The sequence below is a fragment of the Daucus carota genome, chromosome 2 (genome assembly GCF_001625215.2).
Source record: "Daucus carota subsp. sativus chromosome 2, DH1 v3.0, whole genome shotgun sequence".
Taxonomy (NCBI): domain Eukaryota; kingdom Viridiplantae; phylum Streptophyta; class Magnoliopsida; order Apiales; family Apiaceae; genus Daucus; species Daucus carota.
Window position 1 is genome coordinate 29,257,861 of NC_030382.2, and position 11,895 is coordinate 29,269,755.

Genomic DNA, 11,895 nt, shown 5'->3' on the forward strand with positions numbered 1-11,895 from the left:
AACAGTGTTTTAGAACAATATTTTTTAGCTAAACTATCTTTAGAAAAAGCAGGTCATCCCATGCTTTTGAGCTTTTGCGGGAGCTGTTTACAGATTTCACTATCAAATCTCATTAAAAATATTATTTTTATATATCATAACTCAAATAAATAAATATAAAAAAATACCAAACAATTATTTGATTTATACAACAATACTTATTTTTGAGAAATTTACTTTATTTACATTTTTTTCATAAAACAATAATTTTTAACATCACTCTGAAACAGAGCGATGTAAATCCCAGGTAATATATTAATGCATTGATGATTTATAGCAGCTAATATTTGGTATTTCAATCACAATTTTATAGTAGTATATTTAGAAATTAGTTTATTAATTTAAAGGCAGCGAGGCTAAAAATGACTTAGTACACGAGCAGGATAAACCCTTCAAGCCTTCTCCCTCCAAGTGGGTGTACGAAGATGATGGGAACAGCTGCAGTTGCTACTGCACTCTTTTCGCCGTTGATATCTGATAAGGTACACCACCATTAATGAATTAATCAGATTTTAGTTTTGTTTTCTTGCTAATTTTCTGTACCACCCATTTTTTTAATTTAATTTTGAATTTGCCCCTCTATTATGTTCAAGTAATTTTTGAGCTTCAAGTTGTTCCAGATATATAACATTAGGCCCTTCTCCCACTGTTGGGTGTAATATATAATGCAATAGTATCCTTTTCAGGAATTGTTTTTGCTTGGGTGGAAGAGAACAAACAATGGGTTGTGTATTTTCAATGATAAAAACAATAATCCCACCAAAAAATTGTAATATCACCTTTTTTGATGAAAAATACTATAATCAGCTTTTACCCAGCTTGTATAAGAATTGTGAAGCAAATCGTATTGGATGGTATATATTATTGGATGAATGAAATTGGAATAAACATATGAAAACATTCGAATGGTTTGGTGAGGGAATAGATTGGAGGCATGATCTCGAGTAAAAGTGTTAATAGTATGATCATCTTGGTAAAAAAAAGTATTTCTCGCGAGTTTGACTGTCTACCACCCCCAACAATTCTCAGAATTTATTATGGGTATGAAAGTCTACCCATATTCTGTGTTGCCGTATCCGAGTCCGTGCTTCCTAGTTCTTAAACCTCCACGTAAATCAAGTGAACTTGCATGGATTTTAAGAAGTCTGTTTGTTGTTCTTGTTGAGGTTGAAAGCTAATTCGGGCACTACACTTATTATTATACAACTTTTGCTCAGAGTATCTTTAGTTCTTTACCATATTATTTTTTCCCTACCAATTACACATTAAGGTTCTATAATTTTTTGATTGTATTATAAAGCTCTTTCTGATGAGTTTATACAACTTAATTGTTTTTCTAACAGATTTTTATCCTCAAGCAGAGTAAGAATATCGTAATTCCTCGTATGTATCGTAGGAGATCATGCATTCCTCTTCAGATGATTGATAGAGCCCCAACATTTCAAGAAAGGTACTACTATTATGAACAAAGCATGTTGGTGAGCTTTGCATTTCTATTAGGAAAAAAAACTTACAAAACAGTGTTTCCTTCCTACTTTACAGTAGCAGTATTTAATGCAGTTGCACCTACGGAAGTAAACAGTAAACAAAATAGATAACTATGATTTTACCTTTACCTTTAAATTATTATTTGAACAAACTTTTGTGGTATTTGGGAACGTAAAGAAGCACTTTATTGGAGAAGTTGCTTTATCTGCGAGAAAAAGCATTTGCATCTGATCAGCAGTTCTTGACTTTTGGTAAGATAGGAATTAGTTCCTTTTTAGAAATCTTCTACATATGAGTAAATTACATAGGTATGTGTAAGCTTCAGTATCTAACATACTGTCAAAGTGTTTTCCCTTCAGGCCTTCACCTACATTACAACAGTAGCACACTTACTAAATTTACTTCCCACTATATTACGAGCTCAGTTTGCAAGTCAGGTCTTAAAGGTATAATAAAATACTTTTGTCTTCAATATTGCAAATGCTCGTGATATCTAAAAGTGGTCTTGAGAATTGAGACCCAAATGAGATACAAAGTCATATTGTTGACTTTTTTTAGCCTAATGTTGGATTAGTGTGTAAGAAATATGATCATCGGAAGAATTCTATGTTCAGTGTAGATCTAGTTTACTAATTACTATATTCTCTATTCTTTCAGTAACTCTTTGTAGAAATTAAATTGAGAAGTAAGGAATCGCTCCAAAACAAGCTGGGGAACTAATTTTTTATTGAAGCAACATTATACATAGTAATGAGAGTGCCTAATTTAGGCAACCAAGTTAAGATATGTTCCTGTCACAAACTTAATTTTTTTCTGCGGGTTTTGATATTCCTACTGTCTGCTGCCTTTTTCCCTAGTAGCCAGTTGCCTTTAAAAAATTTAAATTCTGTTTATGTATTCTTATAAAGATGACGAACATACAGTGATATATTACAAGTTTGGGATTAGATTGGGTGTTGAATTGTTGATAGATTTATAGTTTTGGACATGGGATTTCTCTTCCGTATGCAGGATGAGTGCTAAACAAATAATCTCTGTCCAAGCTGTCTCATCAGGTACAAGTTTCTTTTGCTGTATTTGGTAGTTACTGCCTTAAAACTTTTCAGCTTCTGTTATTTGATAAGTGTATTCTGCGTTCTCTTTTAAGTGAACTTAAATATTGAAGTTCCTTCTTCTGAATATGAGGAGTTCTCAGTTAGAAGTGAAAAGGAGGGTAACAAACTAAAGGTAATAACTCTAGTCATAAAGTGTGACTTGTGTATAATAGTGAATGAATGCTTCAGACTTTGGAGATTTATTTGGTAATCGCCTTTGTTGGCCGTGAAATAAAATTCATTGCCACTTTTTGAACAGCTCAGTGTAGAGGTATGTGGTGCTAAAACGCAAGAAATATTTAATGAGGTGTTCACTAAAATGGTTGCTGCAGCTCAGCCAATTCCAGGATTTAGAAGAGTTAAGGGAGGTAATATATCCCATGACAAGCTTTTTTCCATCCGCCTTGCAGTTGTTTATTAGTCACATAAATTAAATTGGAACTTAACAAGGGAGGTAATTTATCCCCTGACTTTATATTTCATTTTTTAATTACTTCCCTTTGAAAACTGAGACCCAAACTAGACATAAAGTCAGCCACATTACTTCATTTGTGATGCAAAATCCGTTTTGATAGTTGTTGATCAGGACTGTAAATTGTTGCCCTTCATTAATTTGATTATGTTACCCCCATAGTAATTAATATATTCTGCCTTTTCTGTATTTGTTATGCTGCTTCTTCAATGACTTGGAACTCAGGCAAAACACCCGATGTAAGTTTCGTATCCCCATTGTTTAACTGTCATCATTATATTGTCCAAAGCAGCACTTTTAGTTATGAAGTAAAGGGGAATTCAATAAGCATTATGCATTCTGATTCTCTAGGGGGCGTTTGGTTCATGGTTAATGTGACCGGTAAACAAGAATCGGAACCTCATACCTATATGTATTTGTGTTTGGATCAGCAATTTTATTGTGTGGAATGGGAACTTTATTCCCTCTTGGCGGGTAAATCATTACTTCCACACCCCTTGGGATACCCATTCCCATACCCCCAATTCCTATACTCCTCATTCCCATTCCCGATTACCATTCCCACACACTATCCAAACGCCCCCTGTTAACAGAACTAGCATTTTAACACCAGCATAATGCATTCTGTGAGTTAAGAGAACTAGCATTATGACACCAGCAACATGGTTACATCTTTGTTTGTAGTTTACAGTAGTTACATACTATTCAAGTTTACTTTTTTCATTTCTTTATTGAGTCGTCTTTGAAATCTTTACTGTCATTGCTCATACAATAATTCCTGTCCAGCATCAAACTGCCTCATGTTTAATCTTGCAAAAAAAAGGAAAAAAGTTACTGTGAGGAATCATTGTTTTACCTTGTCATCATGACATACAAACATGAAACACCTACGTTTTAGCTTTTCTGATATATCTTGATTATAAGTTTATAACACTGACACGCATGCTAACATGTGCATACTTAATATTAAATCTGGTTTTTTCCTCTCTCTTTTTATATGCAAGTAGTGTTTTAGCTTTTTGCTCATTCATTTTCTGGCAGATACCAAGGGACATCCTCTTAGAAGTTCTTGGACCTTCCAAGGTGTACAAAGAAGTAATTAAGAAAGTTATCAACTCGGCAATATCTGAATATGTTAAAAAGGTCGGTGTAGATTAAAAACTATATTTTGTATGAACCCCCTTGTTCCTTGTCCAACTCATTTTGACAAAATTTGGCTAATGCCACGAGCATTCCACACAAGTGCAGTTAACTTAATGGCACAATTTATTTGAAATCACTGCCAGGTCTTCATCAATATTATATAATGCAGTTAATACCATTTCTTGTTTTCTCTGAGTATTAAAAGTATATAACTATTTGGTTTCGAAGTTTTAAAGATCTTGAAGCCACCTTTCTATGATCCTCATATAATCTTACTTTATCTATATGTGCAGGAGAGATTGATAGTTGGTAAGAATGTGCGTGTTGAACAAAGTTTTGATGATCTTGAAGCCATATTTGAACCTGGTGACAGCTTCCAATTTGACGCGGTGGTTCAGTGTCAACAATCAAATGAAAGTTGATTCCTTTTTTTATTTCTTCTTTCTTCTTTCCAATTAAATATAAACAGAAATAGAATAATTATCTGATATTTTTTGTAAACTTGTAGTTCGTAGCTACACATTACGTCTAACATGAGAAAAATATGAGAAAATGTGATATACTGAATTCTAATGTGTATAAACTACAGACCTACAAATTAGTAATCTATAATAGATATTCATAAGAAAATTGGAGAGTGTTTGAGATTCCAACGAGCTCTATTATTGGGAATAAGTCTTGTATTACATTCTTCCCTTTCAAGCTCACATTAGTCTTTGCTCCTCTTCATCATCGCTAGCATCCTCCACTATTCCCTGTACATATTGATCATCTTCCTTCCGAAGATGCTTCTACAACAAAGACTTGGGGCTCATCAATCTACAGAGGGAGGTCCCTCGATAAGAATCATACAACTTGGGGTAACCACCTTTCTCCAGGTGATGCCCACTCCAATTATGACGCTCTCATTTAAAAATTCAAGCAGGTCTTCATCTGGGTCAATATTTACCTTCAATTTTGAGCTGACTTCATATTTCTATTAGAGCAGTCCCTTAAATCATATTGGCATCCCTTGATATATTATGCGTTCCTGGGGCTTGGTAATTTCATAGATAGATGATAAAGTGAAGTAACAACCCTTATCTCCTTCAAGATAGGCGTCCCAATCATAGAACTATAGTATATTGGTGCATCAATGATCATAAACTCAGTTATCTGTGTGGATGACACCGAGTCTTTAATTTTATCATACCCTTCACCTTTACCGAGTCGCCTGTGAAGCCATGCGAATCATCTCCTTATCTAGAAATCTAATCTTCTAAAAGTCTTGTAGCAAGGAATTTCACAGACCTCCCATATCCTTGATCAATATTCACATTCGAAACCAGCACATTGTTGTGACGGTGATGCACCCACACCAGCAAGATTATCTGTGTATCCTCCCCGCGAACAACTTAGGAGGCCTCTCAGACTTCTGATTAACTGATTGGTGACTGCCTAGCCTCCCTTGCATATTTCTCAGACTTGAACATAATCCTTCTTTGCCTCTGCCTCCAGAATAATGAACTCAGACTTGCGAAGAACAAAAGATACGTTTAGCTCTTTTATAGAGCTCAAGTCATCTCAATTTGTTTGCAACTAAACAGAAGTCAGTACTTGAAATTTTGCCTATTGTCATACCAAACCTATGCACCAAATCTAGCCTATTTAGCTTGACTGATGAAATTTAGGATATTAGCTGACAAATTCTTCAATTCATTTCCTGAACATATTAATATGAATCTGAAGTCATTCTTCATGTTGTTTCAGATACATATCATGAACCACCTCAGTAATTAGGACACGTGAAATACGAAAGATAAATATAGTTAACAGAAAAATGAATCAAAAATATAATATATAGGATAAGTGAATAACCACACTTGAAATACTGTTCTATTTAAGCAAAAAGAAAACAGATTCCTCAAGTCATCTTTCAGTCTCTGCATCCATGCGCTCAATCACTCTACGTGCTTCCTCCTCAGTAGCTGGTACCACATTGCGTATTTGTTGACCAAGGGACTCTGTACTTACAGTGAATGTGAAGTAGAACTTGTTGGATACCTGTGAGGCAGAAAGCAAAAACAGATTCACAATTTTATCAGAAACTTGGCTGCAACCCATATTATGGTTAAATAAAAACAACGAAAACTGCAATATTTAGTAATTTTAATTTTACACAGAAGTCTTTGGTTGAGCTGAGTTAAAACTACAACTATTACATTTGTAGTTCAGCTGTAAGAAAACTAGATGGCAATTAACTTCTGCGATTTCATGCCTTTTGCAAGTATCGAGTACAACAGGCCAATAGATGGTTCAGTTGAAAATCTAAACAACCGACTGATTACTGTGATGCACAATAGGCATGTTTAACAGGGACGTAAACAAGCTCACCTCACTGACCCTCTTTTCAGGCCGTGTTACATGGGCCACAACTTCGACGTTTATAAGAGGTTTCTCAGGGTTTTCAAGTTCCGTATACAAAACACAAGACTTGAATCGAAGAAAATTTCCAACATCCACCTGCATTAGTAGATCATATATCAAAACGAATAAGAAAGCATTTTTCAAAACGCTTCCGCTAACAGCTTAGAGTTCTTCTAGACACCAACGTGAAAAGAATATAGAAATAAACTCTATTACTACTACTCAACCTTTTATCAAGATAATTTTAACATGAGAATGCTAGAAGGGTAAAGCATAGAAAAACTGCAACTGATTAAAAGTGAATTATCTGCGACTACTCACAGGCTTTAAAAAATCAACATGGTCAACTTCAACAAAGCGTGGTGCACTGCCTGCAAATGAATAAGCTGTTGCAAAACCCAGTTCGAAAGCCCTTCGCATCAAAAAACCTCCAAAAATCCGGCCATGAATGTTCCTTTGCTGTGGTTGGCAAATCAAAGAATTGTGATGGCAAGTATCCGAAATGAGAATGCTGTTTCTATCAGCCAAAGCTGGCATGTCACTAAATATTCGCCCTTCAGACAACAATGCATTGAGCCTGTCTACCTCTCCAGCGCCTATCTTCTCCTGTTCTCTTCTCTTCTCCTTCCTCCTTTTGTTCCTTTCTTCTGCTTCTTCCCAGAGCAATCTTTCATTTTCAGTTTCGGGCTTCACCTGATTAATTTGTGCTGACTTTCCCGTAACAGGATGACGAGCAACAAAAGTAAAATTTGCCGTAAGAACTACTGAGTCCGTCTCATCCGATCCTTCTGCAAACCAATGAATCTTATCAAAGAAAACAAATAATCTAGTAATTAGTTATAATCTGGTACATATATCCAGATGCGAATCCAACCGAAGAATTTCTAAGCAGATGAATATTTCAAAAGTAAAGAAAAAGGCATAACATGGTAGTAATACTACCTTTTGCGACCTGAGTGACGAGCAATTGAATTTCCATAGACGAACGTCCAACCCAAGTGACAGAACCAACAATTGTGACATCCCTTTCAACTAGAATTGGTTTCTTAAGAGCAATCCTGTCGACAGATGCCGTGACTAATATTAGGGGGCTTGTTAAGGTGTCATCACTGGAACAATGCTGGTAATGAGAAAAAAAAACATTAATACACGATTAATGTTTAAAAGAAATCGGATACCAAACAGTCCAATGAATGAATAATTAATCCACATTGAAGCTGAGAAAATGATTAATTATGAAAATGTTGTTAATTGACGACAAAGCAATGAAATGTAATTAGATGGTAAAAATTAAAATGAAGGAGAATGAAAGTAGTGTAGTTACTACTTCCTCCGTCCAAGCAGGAAGTATACATCGGGGACGAGGACTCGACACGCATTTTAACACTCCATTAAACTATAAATACGGAAGTAGACTTTATATTCATCATAAAATACGTGTCAAACATCGAAGAAAAACGATATACAATTGGATGGGACAGAGGGTATACCTTAAAAGAAATGGTTCCGGCAAGGGCGTCGAGATCTTCAACCAATTTGCCCATCCTCATCCTATTCCAAGGATTCCGATATTGTTCTCTAAGCATGTAATCCGTGGAGAATTTATAAACAACGCTGGTCCTGCTTTTCGAGGGGGATTTCGCAAGTACTTGTGTATTATTATTAGTATTGTTATTACCATGAGCTGGAATTTTGGGTTCATAAATATTTGATCTAGCTTCCCACAAAGCATTGGTTACAGGAGAATGGTACATTCCGGGCCACAAGCTAATCGGCTTTCGTATCGAAGAACCCGCATCAATGGGCTCATCGGAATCACCGTTTGGTTTAGCAGAATCTGGGTGTGGTGGGGTGGTGGTTGTGGATGATGAATACAGCTTGTTGTTGCTGTTTTTCCAGAATATGGGGTGTGAATATTGAACATGCTTGTGGGTGATTGGGGGTTGTTTTGGTTTTGGGATGGAGGAGGAGGATTTGTAGGAATTTGCAGCAAAAAGAATGTTGAAAAATGGTTTCTTTGTTTTCATTTTTCCAACCTCCTGCTCACACCATCTGTTTCTTGTTTTTATTCCACTGTCAATTCCTTCTAATTTTCCCTAATTTGGTGGCGCCCCTCTTTCTTCCATTGTCGTACAACATAATATTATAAGAGGCCGTTTGGTTAGGGGTAACTGACAAAGGGAAAGGAAAACAACCCGTCTCATTCCCTTTGTTGTTGTTTGTTTTATGAAATCTGCCATTCCCTTTGCTTTGTTTTGGTTTTAGGTTTACCCCAGATCCCTCCTGATCCATTCCCCACCCCCGACCAGGTATTTCTTTTCCCTTTCCTCATTCTTATTTTATTTTCACTTATAATTTATTTCAAAAATCATTAACACTATAAAATAATATGTAAAAATATTTTTGAAGATCAAAAATAAATTTTAATTTAGTTTTTACATATTAAAAATAATTTTAATATAATTTATAAGTCAAGATATTTTTAAAGTTAATGAAATTTTTAAATGATAAAATATATCAAATTATAAACGTGAATATATTTGACTCTTTTGATATTATTTAATATTTAAAAATTAAATATAGGAATAATCATATAAATTTTCATTCCGTTTCCAGATCAAAACCAAACAGGTAATACAATTCAGCATCATTCCTTTCCTTTCTCTTCGTTTCCCTTTCTGAATTTCATTCCGTTTCCTTAACTCGAACCAAACGGCCCCTTAGGGTATTAGAAACACGATCATTTTCTCGAGTTGGGCTCTATAAGGACAATTATATTTAGAGTCATTAGAGACCTATGTCTCTACCGTTGGATGGAAGACTAAGACTAATCTAAAGGCCAGGATTAAAGATTTATAAATTAATTAAAATCTTTACAAACAAAACAGCAAGCGGAAAAAAAATATCGTATACGAGATTGGCGGGCTTATCTACAGCAATTACGTTTTTCAATTTATCCTCTACAAGATGATCGTGATTCTTGCTGATTTTCATATTCACATATCTTCCTGATTCTGAGAGACAATGCAGGACAATAGCGGAGTTAGGCAGAGAGCAAGTGCAAGCATGAGTCAAGGTACGGATCTCTCACTTTTCTTTAATCAGTTGAATGCTGATATTTGTTGTGTGTTTGGTATTTGTCATGTGCAAGACAACTTTATACGATAAGGCATACATAGGTTGATGTTATGATATGATTTGTCTAGCTTTATGTAGGATCACCCACCATTTGTTTGACAAAATTCCGCTAAGAAACATTTTATCTTGTTCTAGTTCTTCTAGTTTGATTTTGTACTACTGACCGATTACATGTTGATTATCCTTGACATCCTCTGTAAAGGATGTCTTGTTCAACGGAACTTGGTATAGCTATAGCATGATAAATAAAAAATCGGCAGATTTCGAGTTCACTCCTAGGGATTTTATAGCCTTGAATAATAAGGAATGCAATTTGTATTTTCCGGTCTATGTTTTAAAGTGCCAGACCCGTATATTGAGGAAAAAAACAAATGTTAGTCACTACATTTTGTCAAAACTATGATGTCTAGTTTAGTTTGAGATCAGTTTTTCATGACTCATTGGACATAGTTTGAGATATTATGACTTCTAAAGTTTAACGGTTACGTTGCAAAAATTAGTATATATGGTCCTCAAAAGACCTCCCAATTTACAAACTGCTTTTTTGTCAAAATTATAACAAATAGCCTTGGTATTCTGAGGCCCGTGTATATGTTACTCTGTTGCCAAAAGTGTCATAGTTTTTTTCTAGTATGTTAACAATGTAGAGATTGATTTCTAATTGTGGATTATAATGTGACACGAACGTCCTAACACAGCTATACTGATATCCGAGATAATTTTAGAATATACATGACAATTTTTATCCATCAAAATAATAAATGGTGATTGTATTTAAGAAAATAATTTGTATATACAAGTAAACTGTCAGAAAGTTTTTGATACTAAAAAGCTACTGTATCTACAATTTAGAAGTATATTTTTTATATATATTTTGATGTATGCGTAAACTATTTGCAACGAAAAGACGAAGAAGCAGTAGGCTCAATTGTTCACCGTGGTTGAACAAAGGGACTAAGAGGCCTCCTGTATACGTGGACTTAGATACGGAAGAGAGGCGTTCTGTTGTGAATAAAAAAGCAAGGCATCTAAAAGATTCTAGTGTAGAAGAACTCGAAATTACTTTTAGAAGGAACATAAACTGGGGTAGTGGCTTAGGGAGTTCGAGGAAGCCGGAGAGTAAGGATTCTAAATCCAGACATTCTATAGTAATCAGTCAGGATGTTCGTCAAGCAGTGTCCAAAGTGAATGTTGGAGATGGTAGTGATGACGATGACTTTGTTACAACTCTGGAGAAATTTGGGAGCAGCAGTTTGGTTAACGAAAGAGGAACGACTAATTCAAGGAGGAAGACAAGGGGAAACTCGAATAAGAAAGCAATTTTTGCCCTTGTCAGTGGCTTGCCGGAAGGGAACACAACATCACAACAGAGGATAACAAGGAGTATGAAAAAGAATGCAAAAAGGAATGATCGGAAAAATACAAAGAATGCCTTTGGGACTAAGAATCAATATGCAGCAAAGGTATTTCAACTTTATGTTGTTTGAATTTTGTGGACACTAATGGTCACACAAAAGTAGTCTAAAAGTGCAAGACAAGCTGAATTAATCTAAAACTGCATAGCTTTTATCTTGTATTTTGCAAACTAGTTTATTAAAGTGCAAGACAAGATGAATTAATCTTTTGTCCTGCATTTAATATTATTTTACAATGCAATTTATAGACTTTGTCGTCTTATCTTCTTATCTTTTTTATCTTTAAAAAGTTGTTGAAAACAAACTTATTAGGTCGTGTCTTTCTAATAGGGTGCCATAATTGTTCCTCTTGTGCATGTTTTAGTAATATGTGAAGTAGACTTGCTCCAATACTGAAGAATTTTCCATATCTCTACTTGAAAAGCAAATTATCATACATTGTCCTACAAATAGTAGTCGTTTGTCCTGCATATAATTTGTAAGGGTTTCTTCGGTTATCAAAGTGCATTGCAGAACCATGTTATTTTTTTTTGCTAAATCGTAATCATGTATCATGTGATGCTTTCCTTATTCTTTATAATGCAAGACAATTGAGACAGGCTGTGTACTTGTATCTTGTGGTCATACCGTGGTGGTTATATGCAGGAAAAACTTTCGTAAGGATTGTCTAGCAATTTAATATTCTTCGGGATATATGCAT

The 11,895-nt window shown here is 34.9% G+C and overlaps 2 protein-coding genes across 4 annotated transcripts; one reads left to right on the forward strand and one right to left on the reverse strand.

Moving 5' to 3' along the window:
- Positions 1-377: 377 nt before the first annotated feature.
- LOC108209651 (uncharacterized) lies at positions 378-4,803 on the forward strand. 3 transcript variants are annotated; one of them, XM_017380671.2, is made up of 8 exons: positions 378-521; positions 1,401-1,489; positions 2,539-2,582; positions 2,675-2,754; positions 2,881-2,989; positions 3,319-3,332; positions 4,135-4,236; positions 4,530-4,803. In XM_017380671.2, exons 1-8 carry the CDS (start codon positions 465-467, stop codon positions 4,656-4,658), a joined length of 624 nt encoding a protein of 207 aa, XP_017236160.1. In that variant the 5' UTR covers positions 378-464; the 3' UTR covers positions 4,659-4,803. The 3 variants fall into 3 exon arrangements, with proteins under 3 accessions (XP_017236160.1, XP_017236159.1, XP_017236161.1); XM_017380670.2 differs by having other exon boundaries at positions 381-521; positions 1,383-1,489; XM_017380672.2 differs by having other exon boundaries at positions 381-521; positions 1,383-1,489; positions 2,723-2,754.
- A 1,223-nt stretch (positions 4,804-6,026) lies between these two features.
- On the reverse strand, positions 6,027-8,758 carry LOC108209650 (acyl-coenzyme A thioesterase 2, chloroplastic). The gene is made up of 5 exons (XM_017380668.2): positions 8,133-8,758; positions 7,585-7,762; positions 6,964-7,430; positions 6,610-6,738; positions 6,027-6,279 (listed from the first exon to the last, which is right to left on the reverse strand). Exons 1-5 carry the CDS (start codon positions 8,667-8,669, stop codon positions 6,145-6,147), a joined length of 1,446 nt encoding a protein of 481 aa, XP_017236157.1. The 5' UTR covers positions 8,670-8,758; the 3' UTR covers positions 6,027-6,144.
- Between the last annotated feature and the right edge of the window lie 3,137 nt (positions 8,759-11,895).